The following is a 26808-nucleotide window of genomic DNA, read 5'->3' on the forward strand; positions in this document are numbered from 1 at the left end:
CCCAAGATTTTTGGGATTTTGAGGATTCTTGGAGTTCCCTGGGTGCGATTTTCCTGGGATTTTGGGGAACCTGGAGAATTCCCAATCCCTTCCCAGAATTTTGGGGAATCCTGGAGTTCCTTGGGTGTGATTTCCCAGGATTTTTGGGGATTTTGGGGATTCCTGGGTTCAGTTTCCCCGGGATTTTTGGGATTTTGGGGAATCCTGGAGTTCCCAGGGTGCCCCAAACCCATCCCAGGGTGTGATTTTCCCAGGATTTTTGGGATTTTAGGAATTCCTGGGTTTGATTTTCCCAGGATTTTTGGGGATTCCTGGGTGCAATTTCCCCAGGATTTTTCGGGATTTTGGGGATCCCTGGGTGCGATTTTTCCCAGGATTTTTGGGGATTTTGGAGTTCCCTGTGTTCAATTTCCCCGGGATTTTTGGGAATTTGGGGGTTCCTGGGTTCAAGTTCCCCAGGATTTTTGGGATTTTGGGGATTCCTGGGTGCGATTTTCCCCGGGATTTTTGGGGGTTTTGGGAATTCCTGGGTTCAATTTCCCTGGGATTTTTGGGGTTCCCTGGGCGCGATTTCCCCGGAATTTTGGGGGATTTTTGAGATTCCTGGAGTTCCCAGGGTGCAATTTTCCCCAAGAGTTTTAGGGATTTTGGGGTTCCCTGGGTTCGATTTTCCCAGGATTTTTGGGGATTTTGGGGTTCCCTGGGTTCAATTTCCCTGGGAATTTTGGGGATTTTTGGGATTCCCATAATTCCTCTCCTTTCCCAGAGCGTGGCCCGGGATCGGCGCGGCCGGGGCCGGGCTCAGGGGCCCCAGGGGGATCAGGAGGAGCCCCAGGGGGATCAGGAGCCCCAGGGGGAGCCCGACGGGATCCGCTGCAGCCTCAGCTCCGACCACGGTGAGACCACGGGGGGAGAAAAGGAGATTTTGGGGTGAATGGGGGGGCCTGGAGGGGTGGGAAGGGGATTTTGGGGTGAGAAAAGAGGTTTTGTGGGAGGTATGAAGACCCTGGTGGGGTGGGAAGGGTTTTGTGCCATGGATGAGGGCCCTGAAGGGGTGGGAAGGGGATTTTTGGGGTGAATGATGAGGTTTTGTGGGATGGATGAAGACCCTGGAGGGGTGGGAAAGGGATTTTTTGAGAACCTGGTGGATTGGGATGAGCTTTTATGGGATTCTGGCAGGTTGAGAAGGTGATTTTTGGGATGAAAGAGGGTCCTGGAAGGGTGGGAAGGGGATTTTTGGGATGAGGAAAGAGGATTTGTGGGATGGATGAGGATCCTGGATGGGTGGGAAGGGATTTTTTTGGGATGGATGAGGATCCTGGATGGGTGGGAAGAACTTTTATGGGATCCTGGAAGATTGGGAAGGGGTTTTTGGAACCCTGATGGATTGAGAAGGGATTTTTTGGAATCCTGGAAGGTTGGGAAGGGAATTTTTGGGAATATGGTAGATTGGGAAGAGCTTTTGTGGGATCCTGGAAAATTGGGAAGGGGTTTTTGGGATCCTGATGGATTGAGAAGTGATTTTTTGGGATGCTGGTGGATTAGAAAGGATTTTTTTGGGATCCTGGAAGATTGTGAAGAGCCTTTCCCATCTTCCCCAGGATTATCCCACTTTGGGATAAAGAACAGTGGGATATAATGAAACCTTTTTTGGGGGATCCCCCCCGATCCCTGTGTGCCCCCAGCTCTGTCCAAGCCCCTGGACGAGGCCTTTTCCCTGTGGAAGAAGCTTCTGGAACATCCCGGAGTTCCCTCCGTGCGCAGCCCCGAGCAGACCCTGAGCTCCCTGCAGCTCCTGGCAGCGCTCTACCGGCTCCAGGACAAGGTGAGGAGGAGGAGGAGGAGGAAGAAGAGGGTCTGGGATGAGGAGGAGGAAGGCAGGAAGAGGTTGGGATGAAGAGGGGAGGGAATTTGGGATGAAGAGGAGGGAAGGGAGTTTGGAGATGTGGAGGAGGAAGGAGAGAGTTTGGGGCGAGGAGGAAGAGGGAAAAAGTTGGCAAGGAGGAAGAGGGAGAGAATTTGGGGTGAAGAGGAAGAAGGAAAGAGTTTTAGGATGAGGAGGAAGAGGGGAAAAGTTTGGGAGGATGAAGAGGAAGAGAATTTGGGATGAAGAGGAAGAAGGAGGGAGTTTGGGATGAAGAGGAGGGAGTGAATATCGAGATATGGAAGAGGAGGAAGGAAAGAGTTTGGGATGAGGAGGAAGAGGAGAAAGGCTTGGGATGAGGAGAAAGAGGGAGGGAGTTTGGGATGAAGAGGAAAAGGGAGTGAATTTGGGATGATGAAGAGGAAGAAGGAGAGTTTTGGGATGATGAAGAGGAAGGCAGAAAGAGTTTGGAGATGTGGAAGAGGAGGGAGAGAATTTAGGGATGAAGAGGAGGAAGAGAGTTTGGGATGAGGAGGAAGAGGGGAAAGGTTTGGGAGGATGAAGAGGAAGAGAATTTGGGATGATGAAGAGGAGGAAGGAAAGAGTTTGGGATAGGGGAAGAAGAGGGAAAAAGTTGGGGAGGATGAAGAGGAAGAGGGAGGGGTTTGGGATGAAGAGGAGGGAAGGAGTTTGGGATGATGAAGAGGAGAGAGTGAATTTGGGATGATGAAGAGGAAGAGGGAGAAACTTTGGGATGAAGACGAAGAGGGAGGGAATTTGGGATGAGGAGGAAAAGGGAAAGAGTTCGGAAATGTGGAAGAAGAGGAAGGACAGAGTTGGGATGATGAACACAAAGAAGGAGACAAATTTAGGGATGAAGAGGAAGGAGTTCAGGATGATGAAGAGGGAAAGGGTCTGGAGATGTGGAAGAGGAGGACAGAGAGAGTTTGGGATGAAGAGGAAGACGGAGAAAAGTTTGGGATGACGAGGAGAGAAGGAGTTTGAGGTGATGAAGAGGAGGGAGAGAGTTTGGGGAAAAGTTTGGGAGGATGAAGAGGAGGATGGAAAGAGTTTAAGATGAAAAGGGAAGGAATTTGGGATGAAGAGGAGGAGGGAAAGAGTTTGGGATGAAGAGGAGGGAGTGAATTTGGGATGATGAAGAGGAAGAGGGAGGCAATTTGGGATGAAGAGGAAAAGGGAAAGAGTTTGGAGATGTGGAAGAGAAGTAAGGAGAGAGTTTTGGGATGAGGAGGAAGAGGAAGGAATTTGGGATGACGAGGAGAAGAACGAACAAGCGGTTTTGGGGATGAGGAAGAGGAAAGGGGAGAGAATGTGGGATGAGGAAGAGCAGGGAGAGGTTTTTCTGGGATCCCTGGGATGTTTTTGGGATTTATCCGAGGATTTTCCTCTCCCAGCCCATCCAGGCCCTGGAGAGTTTCCAGCTGCTGCTCTCGCTGTGCCGGCGCCTCGGGGATGGTTTGGGGGCAGCCAACGCCCTGAGCCAGATCTGCAGGAGCCTGCTGCAGCTGGGGAGCCCTGGGCAGGCTCAGGTACGGCTGGGAAAAATGGGAATGGCCTGGGAAATCCAGGGAAATCCTGGGAATGGCCTGGGAAATCCTGGGAATGGCCTGGGAAATCCAGGGAAATCCTGGGAATGTCCTGGGAAATCTGGGAATGGCCTGGGAAATCTGGGAGTGTCCTGGGAATGTCCTGAGAAATCCTGGGAATGGCCTGGGAAATATGGGAACGGCCTGGGAATGGCTTGGGAAATCCTGGGAATATCCTGGGAATGTCCTGGGAAATCTGGGAATGGCCTGGGAAATCCTGGGAATGTCCTGGGAAATCTGGGAATGGCCTGGGAAATCTGGGAATGGCCTGGGAGTGTCCTGGGAATGTCCTGGGAAATCCTGAGAATGGCCTGGGAAATCTGGGAATGTTCTGGGAATGGCTTGGGAAATCCTGGGAGTGTCCTGGGAATGGCCTGGGAAATCTGGGAATGTCCTGGGAGTGTCCTGGGAAATCCTGGGAATGTCCTGGGAAATCCTGGGAATGTCCTGGGAAATCCTGGGAATGGCCTGGGAATGTCCTGGGATATCCTGGGAATGGCCTGGGAGTGTCCTGGGAAATCCTGGGAATGTCCTGGGAAATCCTGGGAATGTCCTGGGAAATCCTGGGAGTGTCCTGGGAAATCCTGGGGGTGTCCTGGGAATGTCCTTCCCAAATCCAGGGAATGTCCTTCCCAAATCCAGGGAAATCTGGCAATGTCCTTTCAAAACCCAGGGAAATCCCGGGAAATTATTTGGGAATGTTCTTCCCAAATCCAGGGAAATATGGGAATAACCCTTGGGATAGGGGAAGTCCAGGATTCCAAAATCTCAGGAAAATCATCCCCCAGGAAGGGTTCGGGGCACCAAGGGAATCCAGGAATCCCGAAAATCCCAGGAAAAGATTTCAGTGGGTTTGGGACTTTTTGGGAGCTGTGGGTGTCCCAAAATCACAAAAAATCCCAGGAAAATCCCAAAAACCCTGGGAAAATCCCAAAAATCCTGGGAAAATCATCCCTAGGAAGGGTTTGGGGCACCAAGGGAATCCAGGAATCCTGAAAATCCCAGGAAAAGATTTCAGTGGGTTTGGGACACCCTGAGAGCTGTGGGTGTCCTAAAATCCTAAAAATTCCAGGAAAATCCCCTGCAGGAAGGCTTTGGGACACCCAGGGAACTCCAGAAACCCTGAAAATCCCAGGAGAAGGATTTCAGTGGGTTTGGGACACCCTGGGAACCCCAAAAAAATCTCAGGAAAAGGATTTCAGTTGCTTTGGGACTTGCTGGGAACTACGAGTGTCTGAAAATCCCAAAAAATCCCAGGAAAATCCCAAAAATCCTGGGAAAATCCCCCTCCCAGGATGGGGTTTGGGGTTGCTGGTGCTGATCCAGGTGTGGCATTCCCAGGTTTTCCTGGAGGAGCTGGAATTTTGCCTGGGGGAGGACGAGGGCACCGAGGATTCCCGGCTGCTCCTGCGCCACTCCCGGCTCCTGCTGCGCAGCCAGCTCTGCTGCCTCCAGAAAAAGGCAAAAAATGGGGAATTTCCTCAAAAAAATATTAAAAAAATAGGGAAGTTTGGGGTGGGGGGTTTGGGGTAAGGGGAGTGGGAGGGGATAAAAGGACTGGCATGGGTGAGATTCAGATGGGATCAACCTCATGACCCCAAATCCCCTTTTTCCCCCCCATTTCCCCCCCATTTTTTCCCCCATTTCCTCCTTTTTTTTCCCTTTTTTCCTATTTTTTCCCCCACTTTTTCCCCATTTTTTCCTGTTTTTACCAATATTTCCCATTTTTCCAGGTGGATCAGGGCGTGGCCCTGCTGCTGGAAGGGGATTGGGATAAGAGGACTGGGATGGGATAAAAGGACTGGGATGGGTGGGATTGTGATGGGATCACCCCCCACGACCCCAAATCCCATTTTTTCCCATTTTTCCCCATTTTTCCTGTTTTTCCAGGCGGATCAGGGCGTGGCCCTGCTGCTGGAAGGGAATTGGGATAAGAGGAATGGGATGAGTGGAATTGGGATGGGATAAAAGGGCTGGGATGGAATAAGAGGACTGGGATGGGTGGGATTGCAATGGGATCACCCCCATGACCCCAAATCCCATTTTTCCCCATTTTTTCCCCATTTTTCCTGTTTTTCCAGGCGGATCAGGGCGTGGCCCTGCTGCTGGAAGGGGATTGGGATAAGAGGAATAGGATGGGTGGAATTGGGATGGGATAAAAGGGCTGGGATGATATAAGAGGACTGGGATGGGTGGGATTGTGATGGGATCACCCCCATGACCCCAAATCCCATTTTTCCCCATTTTTTCCCCATTTTTCCCATTTTTCCAGGCGGATCAGGGCGTGCCTCTGCTTCTGGAAGGGGATTGGGATAAGAGGAATAGGATGGGTGGAATTGGGATGGGATAAAAGGGCTGGGATGATATAAGAGGACTGGGATGGGTGGGATTGTGATGGGATCACCCCCATGACCCCAAATCCCATTTTTTCCCATTTTTCCCCGTTTTTCCAGGTGGATCAGGGCGTGGCCCTGCTGCTGGAAGGGAATTGGGATAAGAGGAATGGGATGAGTGGAATTGGGATAGGATAAAAGGGCTGGGATGGAATAAGAGGACTGGGATGGGTGGGATTGCAATGGGATCACCCCCATGACCCCAAATCCCATTTTTCCCCATTTTTCCCCATTTTTCCCATTTCCCAGGCGGATCAGGGCGTGCCCCTGCTGCTGCAGGCCCTGAGGGAGCCCCAGGCCTCCAGGCCCACCCGGGGCTGGTTCCTGGCCCAGGCCCAGGCCCTGCAGGTCCTGGCCTCGTTCCTGGAGCTGCCCCCGGCGCACCTGGAGCCGCCAATGCGGGAGCTGATCCGGCTGCAGGGTGGGGAAAAAGGGGAAATTGGGGTGGGGACAGAGGGACAGAGGGGTTTGGGGTGGGGACAGAGGGACGGAGGGGTTTGGGATGGGGAGGGAGAGGATGGAGGGGTTTGGAGTTTGAGATGAGGAGGAAGAGGAGGGAAGGGTTTTAGGATGGGGAGGGAGAGTTTGGGATGAGGAGGAAGAGGGAGGGAGTTTTGGGGTGAGGAGGAGGAAGAGGAGGGAGGAGGGGTTTTAGGATGGGGAGGGAGAGTTTGGGATGAGGAGGAAGAGGGAGGGAGTTTTGGGGTGAGGAGGAGGGAGAGGGGTTTTGGGATGAGGAGGAAGAGTTTGGGATGAGGAGGAGAAAAAGGAGTGAGGGGTTTTGGGATGAGGAGGAAGAGGGAGAGAGTTTAGGATGAGGAGGAGGGGAGGGAGTGGAGTTTAGGGATGAAGAGGAGGAAGAGGGACGGAGTTTTGGGATGAGGAGGATGAAGAGGAAGGGAATTTAGGGATGGAGAGAAACACAGAAAGAAACACTTTGGGGAATGAGCAAGAGAGAGAGTTTGGGTTGAGGAGAAAGTTTAGAGAGGAGAAGGAAGAGTGGATTTGGGACGAGGAGGAAAAGGAAGGGTGAGTCACGATTCCTCCTCCTTTGCTGTGAGGAGGAGGATGAAGGGCTGGGGATCCCCAGTGCTGATCCCATGGAATTCCAGGCTGGAGCAGCCCCAAGGTGGCCCTGCTGGAGGCGCAGAAGCTGCTCAGGAGCGTCCTGGTGTCCCTGATGGGCAGCGAGGTCCTGGGCAGCGCCCGCGGCCGCCCGCCCGAGGAGCCCGGCCCCGACTGCGGTCAGTGACGGGCTGGGGTGGGATTGGGGTCCCTGGGGTGGGGTTGGATGGAGATTGGGGTCCCTGGGACGGGATTGGGGTCCCTGGGACGGGATTGGGATCATTGGAGTGGGGTGGGGATCGCTGGGGTGGGATTGGGGTTCCTGGGATGGGATTGGATGGAGATTGGGGTCTCTGGGGTGGGATTGGGGTCCCTGGGATGGGGTGGGGTAGGATGGGATGTGTTTGGGGTCCCTGGCATGGGACTGGGGTCCTTGGGATGGGATTGGGGTCCATGAGGTGGGATGGGATGGGCTTGGGGTCCCTGGGATGGGCTTGGGGTCCCTAGGAACCTCTGGGATGGGTTGGGGTCCCTCAGGAAGGGTTAGGATCTGGAATGAGCTGAACTCCATGGGAAGGTCCAGGAACCTTGGGAATGGCTCCATCTCCCCCGGGAATGGCTCCTTCTCCCCGGGACCCCTCCCCATTCCCCACTCCACCTCCCCAGCCCCCTCCCCAGCCCGTGTCTCCCCCAGTGTTCCCACTGCCACCCCGCTGTCCCCAGGCCCGGCGCTGGTGCACAAGTGGCAGGTGCTGGGGGACGCCCTGGGCTGCTGCCAGCGCCTGGTGACGCTGCTGGGCCACTGCGAGGTGCTGTGCAGGGCCAGGGCCTTCTGCAGCGAGGGGCTGACCATGGCCGGACACCTGCAGGCCGCCCGCCGGTCAGTGATGGGGTCATTGGGGTCATTGGGAATGGGGTTGGGGTCATTGGGAATGGGATTGGGGTCATTGGGAATGGGATTGGGGTCATTGGCGACCAGCACTGAGGGGCTGACCATGGCCGGACACCTGCAGGCCGCCCGCCGGTCAGTGGTGGGGCTGGGAATGGGATTGGGGTCATTGGGATTGGGAATGGCATCATTGGGGTCATTGGGATTGGGAACGGGATCATTTGGAATGGGATTGGGGTCTCATTGGTGACCAGCACTGAGGGACTGAGCATGGCCGGACACCTGCAGGCCGCCCGCCGGTCAGTGGTGGGACTGAGGTCATTGGGAATGGGGTTGGGGTCATTGTGGTCATTGGGAATGGGGTTGGGGTCATTGTGGTCATTGGGAAGGGGGTTGGGGTCATTGGGAATGGGGTTGGGGTCATTGGGAATGGGGTTGGGGTCAATGGGATCATTGGAATTGGGAATGAGGTCATTTGAGTCATTGGGGTCATTGGGAATGGGATTGGGGTCATTTGGAATAGGATTGGGGTCATTGGGAATGGGATTGGGGTCATTGGGAATGGGAACAGGATCATTGGGGTCATTTGGAATAGGATTGGGGTTACTGGGATTGGGAACAGGGTCATTGGGGTCATTGGGATTGGCAATGGCATCATTGGAGTGATTGGGATCAGGATCCCTTAGGAATGGTAGGGCAGGAGCTCATTCCCACCTCCCTCCCAGCTCCAGTGGGCTCTGAGGGGTCTTTTTCTGCATTTTTCCCCATTTTTCCCCATTTCCCCCCCCCCCCCCATTCCCCTCCCCCCCTTTTCCCCCATTTTCCCCCATTTTTCCCCGTTTCCCCGCAGGTGCGCGTGGTTCCTGGTGCTGCAGTCCCAGCTGGAGCTGCAGCAGGGGGAGCTGGAGCTGAGCCAGTCCCACCTCCAGCACGCCCAGTTCCTGCTCCAGCCACAGACTGGTGAGCACTGGGATGGGGAAACACCGGTCTGGGAATGGGGGAAATCCCAGAGATCCCAGTTTGGGAATGGGGGAAATCCTATCTGGGAATGGGGGAAATCCCAGTTTGGGAATGGGGGAAATCCCAGTGATCCCATCAGGGAATGGGGGAAACACTGGTCTGGGAATGGGGGAAATCCCAGAGATCCCAGTTTGGGAATGGAGGAAATCCCAGTTTGGGAATGGGGGAAATCCCAGTGATCCCATCTGGGAATGGGGGAAATCCCGGAGATCCCATTTTGGGTCTGGGGGAATGATCAAGCTCGGACAGGATCCAAATTTTTGGACCCTTCTCTGGGCTGGAAAATCCCAAATTATCCTTTCCATCCCCTCCAGAGTTAAACCCTGCTGGGATTCATTCCCTGCATGACTCCAAACCCCAAATCCTCCCTGAATTCCCATTCCAGAACCCAAACCATTCCCTGCATGACTCCAAACCCCAAATCCTTCCTCAATTCCCATTCCAGAACCCAAACCCAGCTGAGATTCATTCCCTGCATGACTCCAAACCCCAAACATCCCTTCCATCCCATCCAGAGTTCAATCCCAATGGGGAGAGAACCCCAAACATCCTTTCCATGACTCCAAACCCCAAATCCTCCCTCAATTCCCCTTCCAGAACCCAAACCCAGCTGGGAATAGAACCCCAAACGTCCTTTCCATGACTCCAAACCCCAAATCCTCCCTGAATTCCCTTTCCAGAACCCAAACCCTGCCGGGAGCCTCGGCCCCGCCGGGCCAGGATCCAGCTGCGGAAGGGCCCCCTGGACAGGAGGAACCCCCTGGACCCCATTCCTGACCCCGTTCCTGGCGGGGATGAGGATGAGGAGTTCCTGAAGGGTCCCTCCCTGGCCCTGCTGGCCCCGGCCGCGCTCCCGGAGCAGCCGGACGCCCTCACGGCCTCGCCGGAGCTGAAGGAGAGAAAAGCCTGGAAAAGTCTGGAATTCCTGTCCCACCCCTCGGGATGTCCCTGCTCCTTCTGCTGTGACCCTGCCCTGGTGGCCCTGGGGCTGCGCTGGCTCCTGGCACAGGCCAGGACGTGGCTGCTGGCCGGGGAGGTGGCACCGGGGCTGGCACTGGTCAGGAGGGTGCTGCCCCGGTGTGCCAGCGCTGGCACCCGCCTGGCACGGGAGCTGTGGGGCAGGGTGCAGGGCGTGGGGCTTGGGGACATGGGCAGGGACAGGGACAGGAGTGTGTCAGACCCCTCTGGCAATGGGGACATCATCAGGAATGGGGACAAGAAGCTGCAGGGCCCCTCTGAGGATGGGGACATTATAAAGGATAAGGGAATTCCTGGCAATGGGGACATTGTCAGGGATGGGGACAGGAGGGTGTCAGACCCCTCAGAGAATGGGGACATTGTCAGGGATGGGGACAGGAGGGTGTCAGACCCCTCTGGGAATGGGGACATTGTCAGGGATGGGGACAGGAGTGTGTCAGACCCCTCAGAGAATGGGGACACCATCAGGGACAGGAGGAGTCTGCAGGACCACTCTGGGAGTGGGGACACCTTCAGGGATAAGGGAATTCCTGGGAATGGGGACAGAAATCAGCAGGAGCCCTCCAGGAATAAAAACCCCTCTGGGAATGGGGACATCATCAGGGACAGGGACATTTCTGGGGACAGGAGTGTGCAGGACCTCTCCAGGAACGGGGACACCATTGGGGACAGAGACCTGTGGGATCCCTCCAGGCACAGAGACCCCTCTGGGAATGGGGACACCATCAGGGATGGGGACACCATTGAGGATGGGGACACCACCAGGGATGGGGACCCCCTTGGGGACAGCACCCCGGGCCCCCTGGCTGAGCTGGTGGCCACTGGCTACTCCACGCTGGCCCTGCAGAGCCTGGCCGGTCCCTCCCAGTGCCCCCCAGTTTGGGACGAGGAGCTGGAGCGGGGTCTGACCCTTTTGGGGTCCCTCAGTCCCCCCGTGGCCGGCCTGGGGGTGGCCGTGGCCACTCTGCTGCTGGCCAAAGCCGTGGCCACCCTCGGCCGCGTGGCCACCGCCCTCGGTCACTCCATGGACGATGTCCTGGCCCAGGCCTGGACCCCCCGTCCCCCACCCACCCCCAACCCCGCAAAACCCCAAAAAACCCCCAAAGCTCCCCCCAAAACCGAACCCCAAAAAGCCAAACCCCCCAGAACCAAGATCGGAAAGACCCCAAAAGTGAAGCCCCCCAAATTTGGGGACGTTTTCGCCCTTGGGGACTCGGACCCCGAGGTTCCCCCCATTGTCCTGAGACCAGGGGGGCCCTGCACCCCCCACCCCAAATTGGGGGTGCCCCCAAAGCCGCTGCTGGGGGGGCCCGGGACCCCCTTCACCATCTTCAGCGAGGAGCCCTCCCCGCCCGGGGGCCGCTCCCGGCTCCGCAGGGCCCCCAAAATCCCAGCCAGGGTCAAGTCCCGCATCAGGGTGAGTGTGGGCAGGGAAATTTGGGGGGAAAGGTTTGGGAAGGGAAATTTGGAGGGAAAATTTTGGGGGGAAAGGTTTGGGAAGAGAAATTTGGGGGGGAAATTTGAGGGGAAAAGGTTTGGGATGGGGAAATTGGGATGGGGAAATTGGGTGGAGGAAAGGTTTGGGATGGAAATTTGGGGGGAAAAGGTTTGGGAAGGGAAATTTGGGATGGAAATTTGGGGGGAAAAGGTTTGGGAAGGGAAATTTGGGATGGAAATTTGGGGGGGAAAAGGTTTGGGAAGGGAAATTTGGGATGGGGAAATTTGGGCGGAAAAGGTTTGGGAAGGGAAATTTGGGATGGGGAAATTGGGTGGAGGGAAAGTTTGGGATGGAAATCTGGAGGGAAAATTTTGGGGGGAAAGGTTTGGGAAGAGAAATTTGGGGGGGAAAGTTTGGGAAGTGAAATTTGGGATGGAAATTTGGGGGGGAAAAGGTTTGGGAAGGGAAATTTGGGACGGAAATTTGGGGGGGAAAAGGTTTGGGAAGGGAAATTTGGGATGGGGAAATTTGGGATGGGGAAGTTGGGTGGAGGGAAAGTTTGGGATGGAAATCTGGAGGGAAAATTTTGGGGGGAAAGGTTTGGGAAGAGAAATTTGGGGGGGAAAGTTTGGGAAGTGAAATTTGGGATGGAAATTTGGGGGGGAAAAGGTTTGGGAAGGGAAATTTGGGACGGAAATTTGGGGGGGAAAAGGTTTGGGAAGGGAAATTTGGGATGGGGAAATTGGGTGGAGGGAAAGTTTGGGATGGAAATCTGGAGGGAAAATTTTGGGGGGAAAACTTTGGGAAGGGAAATTTGGGATGGGAAGTTTGAGGGGCAGAAATTGGGAGGGAAATTGGGGACGGAAATTTGGGGGGAAAATCGGGAGGAGGGAAATTTTTTGCAGGGAAATGATTGGGGGGAAAGGTTTGGGAAGGGAAATTTGGGGGGAAATTGGGAGGAGGGAAAGTTTGGGAAGGGAAATTTAGGGGGGAAATTTGGGGGGAAAATCGGGAGGAGGGAAAGTTTTGGGGAAAATGATTGGGGGGGAAAGGTTTGGGAAGGGAAATTTGGGGGGAAATCTGGAGGAGGGGAAATTTGGGGATGAAGGTTTGGGAAGGGAAAAGGATTTTGGAAGGGAAAACTTTGGGGGAGAGGAGAAGTTTTGGGGGGAAAAGGAAAAGTTTAAAATGGGGAAAAAAATTTGGGGGGTAGAAAAAGTTTGTGAGGGAACATTTTGGAGAGGAAATTTTGGGAAATGAAGGAAAGTTTTAGGGGGAAAATTTGGTGGGGTTGGGGGAACTTCATGTGGAAAGCTTTGGAAGTTGAGGAAAAATTTTGGGCTGAAAATTTTGTGCTGAACCCCTTTGTCCCCTCTCTTTCAGGTGACATTCAGTGACAGCGACCCCGAGGAGCCCCAAAATCCCCCAGATCCCCCCAAAACCACCCAGAAAAGTTCCTGTGCCAAGAGGAGGATTCAGCCCCAAAAATCCCCCAGGAATTCTCCAGGAATTGGGGCTCGGACCCGGCGGGGACGGCCCCGAAAGGAGCTGGGGACCCCCAAAAAGAGGGAAAAAAGGGGAATCAAGCACGAGGAAAATGTGGAAAAGAAGGAAAATGACATCCCCCAAATGGCTCTGGAAAAGAGGGAAAGAAGGGGAAACTCCAGAGTGGAAAATATGGAAAAAACAGGAAATCCTAACATGGAAAATGTGGAAAAAATGGGAAATCCCAAAATGGAAAATGTGGAGAAAATGGGAGATCCCAAAATGGAAAAAACGAGACATCCCAAAATGGAAAATGTGGAAAAAATGGGAAATCCCAAAATGGAAAATGTGGAAAAAATGGGAAATCCCAAAATGGAAAATGCGGGAAAAAGGGGAAACCCCAAAACGGAAAATGTGGAAAAGAAGGAGAAGGGAAAACCCAAAAAACCTCTGGAGAAGAAGGAGAACAGGGGACCCCGCCGGGCTGGGGGTCCCAGGGAGAAGAAGGAGAGGGGGAACCCCCAAAGTGGAATTTTGGAGGAAAAGAGGAACTGGGAATTTTCTGGGATTGAGGAGCGGGACCCCCTGAGGGCCGTGGAGGAGGAAGAGGAGGAGGAGGAAGAGGAGATGAGCTTCGAGCTCCCCCCGCTACCCCCAGGTGAGTTTGGGGGATTTTGGGGGAGGTTTCACCTTGGTGACCCCAAATTTGCCTTTTTTAACCCCAAAACTGCTCCATCTTTTCCAGGTGGGGCCAGCAAGGAAATGCCAGGAATTGGGGACAAGGGGGATCCCCCAAATCCAGAGGGACCCCAGCCCTCTGCCCAGCCTGGTGAGCACCTGGAATTTGCAGGATTTGGGGAATTTTGGGGGGATTTTGGGGTTCAGCTGGGCATGGCCTGGCTTTTCCAGGGGTTTTCCTTCGTTTTCCAGGAATTTTCCTTCTTTTTCTCAGGAGTTTTCTCTCCAGAACTTTTCCCCAAAACTTCACCTCTTCCCCTCAAATTTTCCCTTCTTCCCCAAAACTTTTCCTCCCAAACTTTTCCCAAACTTTGTCTGTCCTGTCCTGACCCCTCCTGTCCCCACTGACCACTGTCCCCTCTGTCCCCCCAGGTGACCCCTCACTGGACACTGTCCCCTCACTGGACACTGTCCCATCTGTCCCCACTGACCACTGGCTCCTCTGTCCCCTCAGGTGACCCTTCACTGACCACTGTCCCCATTGTCCCTTCTGTCCCACAGGTGCCCCCTCTCTGGCCACTGTCCCCTCTGTCCCCATTGACCACTGTGACCTCTGTCCCCACAGGTGACCCCACACTGGACATTGGCCCCTCACTGACCACTGTCCCCTGTCCCCTCTGTCCCACAGGTGCCCCCTCTCCAGACACTGTCCCCTCACTGACCACTGTCCCCTCTCCGGTCGCTGTCCCCTCTGTCCCCACTGACCGCTGTCCCCATTGTCCCCACAGGTGCCCCCTCACTGACCACTGTCCCCATTGGCCGCTGTCCCCTCTGTCCCCACTGACCGCTGTCCCCATTGTCCCCACAGGTGTCCCCTCCCTGGCCGCTGTCCCCTCTGTCCCCACTGACCATTGTCCCCATTGTCCCCACAGGTGCCCCCTCACTGACCGCTGTCCCCATTGGCCGCTGTCCCCACTGACCACTGTCCCCTTTATCCCCCCAGGTGCCCTCTGTCCCCCCTGACCATTGTCCCCACAGGTGCCCCCTCACTGACCACTGTCCCCTCCCTGGCCGCTGTCCCCACTGACCGCTGTCCCCATTGTCCCCACAGGTGTCCCCTCCCTGGCCGCCGTCCGCTCGCTGCTGGCCGAGGCGCTGGCCTGGCTCGGGCACTGTCCCCCAGGCTCTGTCTATGCCCAGCTGTGCCAGCTGCTGGCGCTGGCCCTGGGGGACAGGGACCCGCTGGGCACGGCGGGGCTGCTGGCCGAGTCCCTGGGTGTCACCCTGCGCCACCAGCTGCTGGCCATCGTCCACGCCAGGGCACGGTGGGTCACGGGGTGGCACCTCTGTGTGGCGCCCTGTCCTCTGTCCCCTTCCCAGTGTCCCCATCCAGTGTCCCCATCCAGTGTCCTCATCCCTGTCCCTGTCCCCTTCACAGTGTCCCTGTCCAGTGTCCCTGTCCCTGACTGGTGTCTCCATCCTCTTCCCAGTGTCCCCATCCCTGTCCCTTTCCCAGTGTCCCCATCTCTGTCCAATGTCCTTGTCCCCCTTCCCAGTGTTTCTTTCCCAGTGTCCTCATCCCTGTCCAGTGTCCCCTTTCCAATGTCCCCATCCAATGGCCCCCTCCAGTGCCACATGTTAATGTCCCTGTCCCCTTCCCAGTGTCCCTTTCCCAGTGTCCCCATCCCTTTCCCAGTGTCCCCTGTCCCTTCCTAGTGGCTCTGTCCAGTGTCCCAATGTCCCCATCCAGTGGCCCCTTCCAGTGCCCCATGTCAATGTCCCCATGCCCTGTCCAGCGTTCCCTGTCCTGTGTCCCCATCCCCTGTCCTGTGTCCCCATCCCTGTCCTGTGTCCCCATCCCCTGTCCTGTGTCCCCATCCAGTGTCCCCATCCCTGTCCAGTGTCCCCTGTCCCTTCCAGTGCCCCATGTCAATGTCCCTGTCCCCATTCCAATGTCCCCATTGATGATTCCTCCATGGGGAAGGGGCTCATCCCATATCCTACATCCCAACAGGGAATGGGGCTTATACCAGATCCCACATCCCATATCCTGTATCCCATACCCATATTCCTCATCCCATATCCCACATCCCACCTCCCATATTTCCACCCTGTATTCCACGTCCCACATCCCATATCTTGCATCCCATATCCCGATCCCATCTCCCATATTCCCATCCCAATCCCATAACCCCATCCTCTATCCCATATCCTTTATCCCATATCCACATCCCACACCCCATCTCCCATATTCCCACATCCCCATCCCATATCCTGTATCTTATATCCTGTATCCCATATCCCAATCCCATATCCAGATCCCACAGCCCCACATCCCAATCCCATATCCAGATCCCACACCCCCATATCCCAATCCCATATCCAGATCCCACTCCCCCACATCCCAATCCCATATCCAGATCCCACACCCCCATATCCCTCATCCCCCATCCCCAAATCCCCATCCCGGCCCCATCCCAAGGAATTTTGGGATGACCCCACAGGAAGAAGAGGAAAGCAGCAGCAGCCGGAGGGGACATCTCAGATCAGCTCCGGGGCCTCTCCCTGGATTCCCAAAATTCCCAGGATTCCCAGGATTCCCAGTCCCACCTGGCCGAGCTCGAGGAGCTTTTCCAGTTCAGCTCCGCGGGTTTGGGGCCGGCACAGCGGGAGCGGTTCCGGGAGCATCTCCAGAAGATTCCCAATGGTCAGTGCTGGGATTCTGGGCTGGGAGACCCCCAAATTCCCAGTTTGGGGGCTGGGAGATCCCAAATTCCCAGTTTGGGGGCTGGGAGATCCCAAAATCCCAGCGTGGGGATTGGGAGATCCCAAATTCCCAGTTTGAGGGTTGGGAGATCCCAAATTCCCAGCGTGGGGATTGGGAGATCCCAAATTCCCAGTTTGGGGACTGGGAGATCCCAAATTCCCAGCGTGGGGATTGGGAGATCCCAAATTCCCAGCGTGGGGATTGGGAGATCCCAAATTCCCAGTTTGAGGGCTGGGAGACCCCCAAATTCCCAGTTTGGGGGCTGGGAGATCCCAAATTCCCAGTTTGGGGGCTGGGAGACCCCCAAATTCCCAGTTTGGGGACTGGGAGACCCCCAAATTCCCAGTTTGGGGGCTGGGAGATCCCAAATTCCCAGTTTGGGGGCTGGGAGATCCCAAATTCCCAGCGTGGGGATTGGGAGACCCCCAATTCCCAGTTTGGGGGCTGGGAGATCCCAAATTCCCAGTTTGAGGGTTGGGAAATCCCGAATTCCCAGTCTGGAGATAAAATCCCAAATTCCCAGTTTGAGGGTTGGGAAATCCCAAATTCCCAGTCTGGGGATAAAATCCCAAATTCCCAGTTTGAGTATTTGGTGACCTTGAATGGGGTGGGAATGGTTGGAATTTAGGTCTGGGAATTTTTCCAGTTTTGGGATTCCATGGGGTGGCATTCCAGGGTCAGTGCCACATTTGGGGTGTCCCCGCAGGTGTCACCATGTGCCAGCTGTCCCTGGTCAGTGCCACCCCCGGTGCCCCTGGGGACACGGAGGTGGCCTTGGATGGGGTGGGAATGGTTGGAATTTTTCCAGATTTGGGATTTCGTGGGGTGGAATTTTGGGGAATTCCAGGGTCAGTGCCACGTTTGAGGTGTCCCCTCAGGTGTCACGGTGTGCCAGCTGTCCCTGGTCAGTGCCACCCCCGGTGCCCTCGGGGACACGCTGCTGCTGACCCGGCTGGAGCGCGGCCAGGAGCCCGTCAGCGTGCGCATCGCCACCGAGCGCTGCCAGGTCAGAGGGAGCTTCATCCTCCTCATCGTCATCCTCGTCTTTGTCATCATCATCCTTATCCTCGTCTTCTTCCTTATCCTCGTCTTCTTCCTTATCCTCATCTTCATCTTTGTTCTCATCCTCCTCCTCATCCTCCTCCTCATCGTCATCCTCATCTTTGTCATTATCATCCTTATCCTCGTCTTCTTCCTTATCCTCATCTTCATCCTTATCCTCATCTTCATCCTTATCCTCATCTTCTTCCTTATCCTCGTCTTCATCCTTATCCTCATCTTCATCTTTGTTCTCATCTTCATTCTCATCCTCCTCCTCGTCTTCATCCTTATCTTTATCCTCATCGTCATCCTCCTCCTTCTCTTTCTCCCTCTCCTCATCCTCCTCCTCATCTTCATCCTCCTTCTCCTCATCCTTCTCTTTCTCCTTCTCCTCATCCTCATCTTCATCTCTGTCCTCCTCCTCATCGTCATCCTCCTCCTTCTCTTTCTCCTTCTCCTCATCCTCATCTTCATCTCTGTCCTCCTCCTCATCTTCATCCTTCTCCTGGGAGGGGTGGAGGGCCCTGACCATTACAGGGATGGGATCCTGGCTCCATCCTTTCCTTCCTCGCCCTCCTTTCCTCCTCTTCCTCCTTTTCCTGGGATGGGGACACCTGCAATTCCAAAGATTGGGATCCCAAATCCATCCTCATCCTCCTCTCCCCATTCCAGGGATTGAGATCCCAAACCCTTCCCCATTGCAGGGATTGGGATCCCAAACCCCTCCAGATTCCAAGGACTGGGGATCCCAAACTCCTCCTGTCCCATTCCAGGCCCCCCTGAGCAGGATCCTGTGGGAATTTGAGTGGATCCAGCAGAATTTGGGTTGTCACCCCAAATTCCAGGGACTGGGATCCCAAACCCCTCCTGTCCCATTCCAGCCACCCCAAGCGGGGTCCTGTGGGAATTCAAGTGGGAGCAGCGGAGTCACCCCAAATTCCAGAGATTGGGATCCCAAACCCCTCCTGATTTCAAGGATTGGGGATCCCAAACCCTTCCTGTCCCACCCTGAGGAGAGTTCTGCAGGAATTCAAGGGGGGGGAGCAAGGGGTGAAGAATTCAAGGGGTCACCCTGAATTCCAGGGATTGGGATCCCAAATCCCTCCCAATTCCAGGGACTGGGATCCCAAACTCCTCCAAATTCCAAGGATTAGGATCCCAAACCCCTCCAGATTCCAGGGATTGGGATCCCAAACCCCTCCTGTCCCATTCCAGGCCCCGCTGAGCGGATCCAGTGGGAACAGTGGGGTCACCCCAAATTCCAGGGATTGGGATCCCAAACCCCTCCAGATTCCAAGGACTGGGGATCCCAAACCCCTCCTGTCCCATTCCAGGCCCCCCTGAGCAGGATCCTGCGGGAATTTGAATGGATCCAGTGGGAACAGTGGGGTCACCCCAAATTCCAAGGATTGGGATCCCAAACCCCTCCCAGTTTCAAGGATTGGGGATCCCAAACCCCTCCTGTCCCATTCCAGGGACTGGGATCCCAAACCCCTCCTGTCCCATTCCAGGCCCCCTGAGCAGGATCCTGTGGGAATTTGAGTGGATCCAGCAGAATTTGGGGTGTCACCCCAAATTCCAGGGACTGGGATCCCAAACCCCTCCCAATTTCAAGGACTGGGGATCCCAAACCCCTCCTGTCCCATTCCAGGCCCTGCTGAGCGGATCCAGTGGGAACAGTGGGGTCACCCCAAATTCCAGGGACTGGGATCCCAAACCCCTCCCGATTTCAAGGACTGGGGATCCCAAACCCCTCCTGTCCCATTCCAGGCCCCCCTGAGCAGGATCCTGCGGGAATTCGAGCGGATCCAGCGGGAGCAGCGCGAGGCCAACGCCTGCACCGAGCGCCAGGAGTGGTGGGAGCGGCGATCCCGGCTGGACCTGCGCATGCAGGTGGGACAGGGACCCCAAAATCCGGGAAAAAACCCCAAAACTCCCCTGGGATTCCCTGGAAAACCCCCTGAAAAACTCCCCTGGGATTCCTGTGGGATTTTTCCTTGGATTCCCTGGAAATCCCCCTGAGATTCAATGGGATTTTCCTGATTCCCTGTGGGATTTCCCTGAGATCCCCAATGGGATTTTCCCTGGGATTCCCTGGAAAATACCCTGAGATTCAATGGGATTTTCCCTGACATTCTCTGGGATTTTCCCTGGGATCCCTGATGGGATTTTCCCTGGAAATCCCCCTAAGATTCCATGGGATTTTCCTGATTCCCTGTGGGATTTTCCCTGAGATTCCTGTGGGATTCCCTGTGGGATTTTCCCTGGGATTCCTGCTGGGATTTCCTTTGGGACTTTTGCTGGGATTCCTGAGGGATTTCCCATAGCAATCCCAGATTTTTGGGGTCGGGATCCCGTTCCCATTGTGTGTTTTTCCCCAGAGCCTGATCCAGAGCCTGGACTCGGAGGTTTTGGGGTGCTGGCGGGGGCTGCTGCTGCCCCGGGATCCCGAGAATTCCCCCCTGGATGAGCAGGAATTGTCCCAACTGCTCCAGGAGCTCCAGGAATGCGGCTGGGAGCGCCCCGAGCCCGCCCTGCTCCGGGTATGGGGCTGGGGTTTGGGATTTGGGGTTTAGAATTTGGGATTTGGGGTTTGGGGCTGCTCCAGGAATGCGGCTGGGAGCGCCCCGAGCCCGCCCTGCTCCGGGTATGGGGCTGGGATTTGGGAATTTGGAATTTGGGAGTTGGGATTTGGTTTTGGGACTGGGATTTGGGATTGGGAGTTGGGGTTTGGCATTTGGGGTGGTGATCATTCAATTTGAGGGTGCTGATCCCAGGATTTTTTGGGGTTCTGATCCTGGATTTTGGGGTTCTGATCCCAGAATTTGGGGTTCTGATCACAGAATTTGGAGTGCTGGTCTCAGATTTTGGAGTTCTGATCCCATTTTTTGGGATTTCCCCCTGGAACTGTCCCTCTGTGTCCCCAGGTGCTGCCGCCAGTGCTGTCCCCAGCTGATGTCCGGTCTCTGGCCGCAGCGCTGTGTCCAGCCCAGGGTTCTCCCAGATTTTGGGGTTCTCTCACATTTTGGGGTTTTGATCCCACATTTTGGGATTTCCCCCGTTATATCCCTCTCCCTCCCCAGGTGCTGCTCTCAGCGCTCTCTCCGGCCGCTGCCCTGTGCCCGGCCCGGGCTTCTCCCACATTTTGGGGTTCTGATCCCATTTTTGGGGGTTTTCCCCTGTAACCGTCGCTGTCCCTCCCCAGGTGCTGCTGTCCGTGCTCCCCGCGGCCGATGCCCGCTCTCTGGCCGCTGCCCTGTGCCCGGCCCGGCCGCTGCGGGCGCGGCTGCTGCTGGACGAGGCCCTGGAGCGGCGCCGGGAGAGCCCCAGGGGCAGCGCGGGGTCCCTGGTGCTGCTGCTGGACAGGGTGAGAGCCCGGCCTGCGTCCCCACCTCCCTTCCTCATCATCATCCTCCTCCTCTTCTCCCTACTCCCGCTTCTCCTTTCCTCCTCTTCTTCCTCCTCCTTTTCCCCACTTTCTCTTCCTCTCCCTCCTCTTCCTCCTTCTCTTCCTCTTCTTCTCCCTATTCCCACTTCCCTTTTCCTTCTTCCTCTTCTTCCTCGTTCTCCTCCTTTTTCTTTTTCCTCCCCCTTCTTCCTTCCCTTACCTCCTCTTCCTCCTCCTTTTCCCCACTTTCTCTTCCTCTCCCTCCTCTTCCTCCTTCTCTTCCTCTTCTTCTCCCTATTCCCACTTCCCTTTTCCTTCTTCCTCCTCTTCCTCTTTCTCCTCCTTTTCCTTTTTCCTCCCCCTTCTTCCTTCCCTTTCCTCCTCTTCCTCCTCCTTTTCCTTCTTCCTCCTCCTCTTTCTCCTCCTTTTCTGTTTTCTTCCTCCTTTCTCCCCTTTCCTCCTTTTCCTCCTCCTCTTCCTTCTTCCTCCTCCTCTTCCTCCTTTTCACCACTTCGTCTTTGTTTTCCTCCTCTTCCTCCTCCTTTTTCCTTCGTCCTTCTCCTTTTCTTCTTCCTTTCCCTTCTTCCTCCTCCTCTTCCTCCTTTCCCCCACTTTCTTTTCCTCCCCTTCCTCATCTTCTTCCTCCTCCTCTTCTTCACCTCCCTTTTCCTCTTCCTCCCCTTTCTCCTCCCCTTCCTCCTCCTCCTCTTCCTCCCCTTTCCCTTTTTCCCTCACGCTGTCCCGTCCCTGTCCCAGCACCTGCAGCGCCTCCCCTGGGAGAGCTCCGGGACCCTGCGGAACGTTCCGGTGACGCGGCTGCCGGGGCTGCGCTTCCTGCTGCGCTACGGGATAGCACAGGTACCTGGGGACACACCTGGGGACACACCTGGGGACACCTGGGGACACAGGGACACACCTGGGAATGGGCACACACGCTGCCAGGGCTGTGCTTCCTGCTGCGCTATGGGATAGCACAGGTACCTGGGGACACACCTGGGGACAGGGACACATGCCTGGGACACACCTGGGACAGAGGGACACACCTGGGATTGGGGACACACACTGCCGGGGCTGTGCTTCCTGCTGCGCTACGGGATAGCACAGGTACCTGGGGACACACCTGGGGACAGCTGGGGACACAGGGACACACCTGGGGAAACCTGGGGACACCTGGGAATGGGCACACACACTGCCGGGGCTGCGCTTCCTGCTGCGCTACGGGCTGGGACAGGTACCTGGGGACACACCTGGGGACACCTGGGGACACAGGGACACACCTGGGGACACAGGGACACACCTGGGAATGGGCACACACACACACACCTGGGATTGGGGACACATCACTGCCGGGGCTGCGCTTCCTGCTGTCCTATGGGATAGCACAGGTACCTGGGGACACACCTGGGGACAGGGACACGCGCCTGGGGACAGCTGGGACACACCTGGGAATGGGCACACACACACACCTGGGACTTGGGACACACACTGCCTGTGCTATAGGATAGCACAGGTAACTGGGGATACACCTGGGGACACAGGGACACACCTGGGGACAGCTGGGGACACCTGGGGACAGGGACACACCCCTGGGACACACCTGGGACAGGGACACACACCTGGGAATGGGCACACACACTGCCGGGGCTGCGCTTCCTGCTGCGCTACAGGATGGCACAACAGGTACCTGGGGACACACCTGGGGACAGCTGGGGACACACCTGGGACACCTGGGGACAGCTGGGACACACCTGGGAATGGGCACACACACTGCCGGGGCTGCGCTTCCTGCTGTGCTACGGGATGGCACAACAGGTACGGGGACAGCTGGGGACAGGGACACACCTGGGATTGGACACACGCATCTGGGATTGGGGACACCTGAGGGGACAGGGACACACCTGGGGACAGCCACAAACCTCTGGGATTGAGGACACACCTGGGACAGGAACTCACCTGGAACACACCTGGGACTGGGGACACACCTGGGGACAGCTGGGATTGGGGACACAGCTGGGATTGGAGGGACAAAATGGGGTTTGGGGCTGATTTGGGATCAGCTCCTGCAGGTACACCACAGGGACAAAAACCTGGGGACAGGGACACACCTGGGGTTGGGGACACATCTGGGACACACCTGGGGTCAGGCACACACCTGGGATTGGGGACACACCTGGACAATAGGGACATACCTGGGGACACCTGGGATTGGGGACACACCTGGGGACAGGGACACACACCTGAGATTGGGCACACACCTGGGCACAGGGACACACCTGGGGACACACCTGGGGACAGGGACACACCTGGGGAATAGGGACACCTGGGCACACACACCTGGGGACAGGGACACACCTGGAGACACACCTGGGGACAGGGCCACACCTGGGCACACACACCTGGGGACAGGGCCACACCTGGGACACACCTGGGGACAGGGACACACCTGGGGACAGGGACACACCTGGGGAATAGGGACACCTGGGCACACACACCTGGGACAGGGCCACACCTGGGACAGATGTGGGTGCCGTTCCTGTTTTGGGGTCCCTCACCCCCCGGTGTTTCCCTGCAGCGCTCGGGGTCGGTGCTGAGCCAGGGCGTGAACCCCAAAAACGCTTTCTACGTGCTGAACCCCCAGCGGGACCTGGGCGGCACCGAGGAGCGGTTCCGAGCCTGGTTCGAGAGGTGCCGCCCCAAAACCACCCCCGGGACCCCAAAAACCCCCCCAGAATCCCAAAAATCCTCACCAGGACCCCAAAAACACCCCTGGGACCCCAAAAATTACCCTGGGACTCCAAAAACCCCACTGGGATCCCAAAATCCTCCCTGGAATCCCAAAAATCCCCTTCAGGACCCTAAAAGCCCCCTGGGATCTCAAAAATACCCCTGGGATTCCAAAGATCCCCTCCAGGACCCCCAAAATACCCCCAGAATCCCAAAAAACCGCTTGAGATCCCCAAAATCCTCTCCAGGATCCCAAAAATCCCCACAGAATCCCAAAATACCCCTCAAGGACCCTAAAAATCCCTTTCAAAACCCCAAAATTTCTTAGGGAACCCCAAATCCTGCCCTTTCTCCCCAGTTTGGGTTCTGCACCCCAAACCCTGCCCCTTTTCCCCCATTTTCCTTCTCCCATGCCGATTTTCCCATTTTTCCCATTTTTTTGCCCCGTTTTTCCCCCATTCCCAGTGAGCCAGGCTGGCGCGGGGTCTCCCATGCCGATTTTCCCTTTTTTCCCATTTTTTGCCCCATTTTTCCCCCATTCCCAGCGAGCCCGGCTGGCGCGGGGTCTCCCATGCCGATTTTCCCTTTTTTTCCCCCATTTTTTCCCCATTCCCAGCAAGCCTGGCTGGCACGGGGTCTCCCATGCTGATTTTCCCTTTTTTCCCATTTTTTTCCCCCATTTTTTCCCCATTCCCAGCGAGCCCGGCTGGCGCGGGGTCTCCCATGCCGATTTTCCCTTTTTTTCCCCCGTTTTTCCCCCATTCCCAGCGAGCCTGGCTGGCGCAGGGTCTCCCATGCCGATTTTCCCATTTTTCCCATTTTTTGCCCCGTTTTTCCCCCATTCCCAATGAGCCCGGCTGGCACAGGGTCTCCCATGCCGATTTTCCCTTTTTTTCCCCCGTTTTTCCCCCATTCCCAGCAAGCCCGGCTGGCACAGGGTCTCCCATGCCGATTTTCCCTTTTTCCCATTTTTTCCCCGTTTTTTCCCCATTCCCAGTGAGCCCGGCTGGCGCGGGGTCTCGGGGGCGGCGCCGACCCCGCAGCAGCTGCAGGAGGCACTGGGGGAGCGCGACCTCTACATGTGAGAGACCCCCCAAAAACCGGGGGGCTGGGGTCGGGGTTGGGGGGGATTTTGGGGAGATTTGGGCCTGATTTGGGGTCGGATTTTCAGGACATTTCGGGTTGGATTTGGGGTTGAATTTTCGGGACATTTGGGGTTGGATATTGGGGAGATTTGGGGCTGATTTGGAATTGAATTTTGGGGTGGATTTGGGGCTGAGTGGGGGGGGGATTTGGGGTTCATTCAGGACTGGATTTGGGGCCAGATTTGGGGTTGGATTTGGGGCTGATTTGGGGTCGGGTTTGGGAGGGATTTTGGGCTCATTTGGGGTTGGATTTTGGGGATATGTGGGGTCGGGTTTGGGGTTGGATTTGGGGGAGATTTGGGGCTGGGTTTGGAGATGATTTGGGGTTTGTATTTTGGGGAGATTTGGGGCTGGATTTAGAGTTGACTTTTTGGGACATTTGGTGTTGGATTTTGGGGCGATTTGGGGCTGATTCAGGACTGGATTTGGGGCCAGATTTTGGGGTAGATTTGGGATCTGGTTTGGGGATGATTTGAGGTTGGATTTTGGGGATATTTGGGGCTGAATTTGGCGCTGATTAGGGGTGAGTTTGGGGTCAGTTTTGGGGTCAGATTTGGGGTATTTTTGGAGCTTTTTTTTTCAGCACTCCCTGCTGGTTTTGTGGTCGGTTTGGGGCTGATTTGGGGTCGGTTTTGGGGCTGATTTTGGGGTCCATCCCCGCAGTTACGCCGGTCACGGAGCCGGGGCGCGGCTCCTGGACGGGCAGAGCCTCGCCCGCCTCCCCTGCCGGGCCGTGGTTTTGCTCTTCGGCTGCTCCAGCGCCGCCCTCGCCCCGCGGGGAACGCTCGAGCCCTCGGGCCCCGTGCTCAAGTTCGTCCTGGCCGGGTGGTGAGTGCAGGATTGGGGTTAGAGGTTTGGGATTGAGGGTTTGGGATTGAGGGAATTGGGATTTGGAGGTTTGAGGGTTGGGGGTTGAGGATTGGGGGTTTGGAGTTTGAGGTTTGGGGGATTGGGGATTTGGGGTTTGGGCGTTTGGAGATTTGGGGGATTGGGATTGGGGTTTGCGGTCGGAGGTTTGGGGGAATGGGGATTTGGGGATTGGTGGTTTGGGTTTGGGGATTGGAGTTGGGGATTGGGAGTTTGGGGATTGGTGGTGGTTTTGGGGGTTTGGGGCTCTGGGACTTTGAGGTGTCTCTATTTTTGGGGATTCTCCCTGTGATCACAGCCCCATTTTGGGGTCTCTCTGTATTTGGGGTGCATCTCTCTCTGTATTTAGGGTGTGTCTCTCTGTATTTGGGGTGTATTTCTCTCTCTAGCTGATATCTCACATCCCCGTTTTGGGGTGTCTCTATATTTGGGGTCTCTCTCTGTACCTGGGCTCTCACACCCCCATTTTGGTGTCTTCCCCCCGTTTCCAGCCCGCTGGTGCTGGGGAACCTGTGGGACGTCACGGACCGGGACCTGGACCGGCTGGCGCAGGCGCTGCTGCGGGGGTGGCTGGGGGGGGGCCCCGGGACCCCCCTTTTGGGGCAGCTGGCCCAGGCCCGCCAGGCCCCCCGCCTCAAATCGCTCATCGGGGCCGCGCCCGTGGCCTACGGGCTGCCCGTCAGCCTCTGCTGAGGGGGGCCCGGGGGGCCTTGAGGTGTTTGGGGTTCCCCTGTTGTCAGGAGTTAAGGTTTGGGGTGCCTTTGGCATCTTTGGGGTTCCCTCATTGCCGGGAGTGAGGGTTTGGGGTTCCCTCATTGCCGGGAGTGAGGGTTTGGGGTTCCTTTGTCATCTTTGGGGCCCCCCCATTGCTTGGAGTGAGGGTTGGGGTCCCTTTGGGGTTCTCCCGTTGTCAGGAGTGAAAGTTTGGGGTCCCTTTGTCATCTTTGGGGTTCCCCCATTGCCAGGAGTGAGGGTTTGGGGTTCCCCCATTGTTGGGAGTGAGAGTTTGGGGTCCCTTTGGTGCTTTTGGGGTTCCCTCATTGCCGGGAGTGAGGGTTTGGGGTTCCTTTGTCATCTTTGGGGCCCCCCCATTGCTTGGAGTGAGGGTTGGGGTCCCTTTGGGGTTCTCCCATTGTCAGGAGTGAAAGTTTGGGGTCCCTTTGTCATCTTTGGGGTTCCCCCATTGCCAGGAGTGAGGGTTTGGGGTTCCCCCATTGTTGGGAGTGAGAGTTTGGGGTCCCTTTGGTGCTTTTGGGGTTCCCCCATTGCCTGGAGTGAGAGTTTGGGATCCCTTTGGCATCTTTGGGTTTCCCCCATTGTCAGGAGTGAAAGTTTGGGGTCCTTTTGTCATCTTTGGGGTCCCCCCATTTCTGAGAGAGCTGCCCTGGAGTGAAGGTTTGGGGTCCCTTTAGTGTTTTTGAGGTTCCCCCATTGCCCAGAGCTGCCCTGGAGTGAATTT

At 56.2% G+C, this 26808-nt stretch overlaps 1 protein-coding gene across 1 annotated transcript in view; it reads left to right on the forward strand.

The window, feature by feature from the left end:
• Positions 1–26101, forward strand: part of ESPL1 (extra spindle pole bodies like 1, separase) — a 34896-nt gene extending 8795 nt beyond the window's left edge. Inside the window, exons 11-33 of the mRNA XM_059491150.1 lie at positions 767–896; positions 1686–1825; positions 3280–3414; positions 4813–4910; positions 5553–5562; positions 6114–6285; positions 6977–7108; positions 7653–7809; positions 8669–8778; positions 9519–11233; positions 12638–13397; positions 13485–13568; positions 14529–14742; positions 15922–16124; positions 17063–17190; positions 18996–19118; positions 19607–19768; positions 20431–20592; positions 21370–21471; positions 23186–23298; positions 24335–24418; positions 25146–25310; positions 25841–26101. Coding sequence (XP_059347133.1) covers positions 767–896; positions 1686–1825; positions 3280–3414; positions 4813–4910; positions 5553–5562; positions 6114–6285; positions 6977–7108; positions 7653–7809; positions 8669–8778; positions 9519–11233; positions 12638–13397; positions 13485–13568; positions 14529–14742; positions 15922–16124; positions 17063–17190; positions 18996–19118; positions 19607–19768; positions 20431–20592; positions 21370–21471; positions 23186–23298; positions 24335–24418; positions 25146–25310; positions 25841–26042 — 5301 coding nt within the window. The 3' untranslated portion in view covers positions 26043–26101. The remainder of the gene's footprint in view (positions 1–766; positions 897–1685; positions 1826–3279; positions 3415–4812; positions 4911–5552; positions 5563–6113; positions 6286–6976; positions 7109–7652; positions 7810–8668; positions 8779–9518; positions 11234–12637; positions 13398–13484; positions 13569–14528; positions 14743–15921; positions 16125–17062; positions 17191–18995; positions 19119–19606; positions 19769–20430; positions 20593–21369; positions 21472–23185; positions 23299–24334; positions 24419–25145; positions 25311–25840) is intronic.
• The last annotated feature ends 707 nt before the right edge of the window (positions 26102–26808 follow it).

This window comes from Ammospiza nelsoni, chromosome 32 (assembly GCF_027579445.1).
Source record: "Ammospiza nelsoni isolate bAmmNel1 chromosome 32, bAmmNel1.pri, whole genome shotgun sequence".
In the NCBI taxonomy this organism is placed as follows: domain Eukaryota; kingdom Metazoa; phylum Chordata; class Aves; order Passeriformes; family Passerellidae; genus Ammospiza; species Ammospiza nelsoni.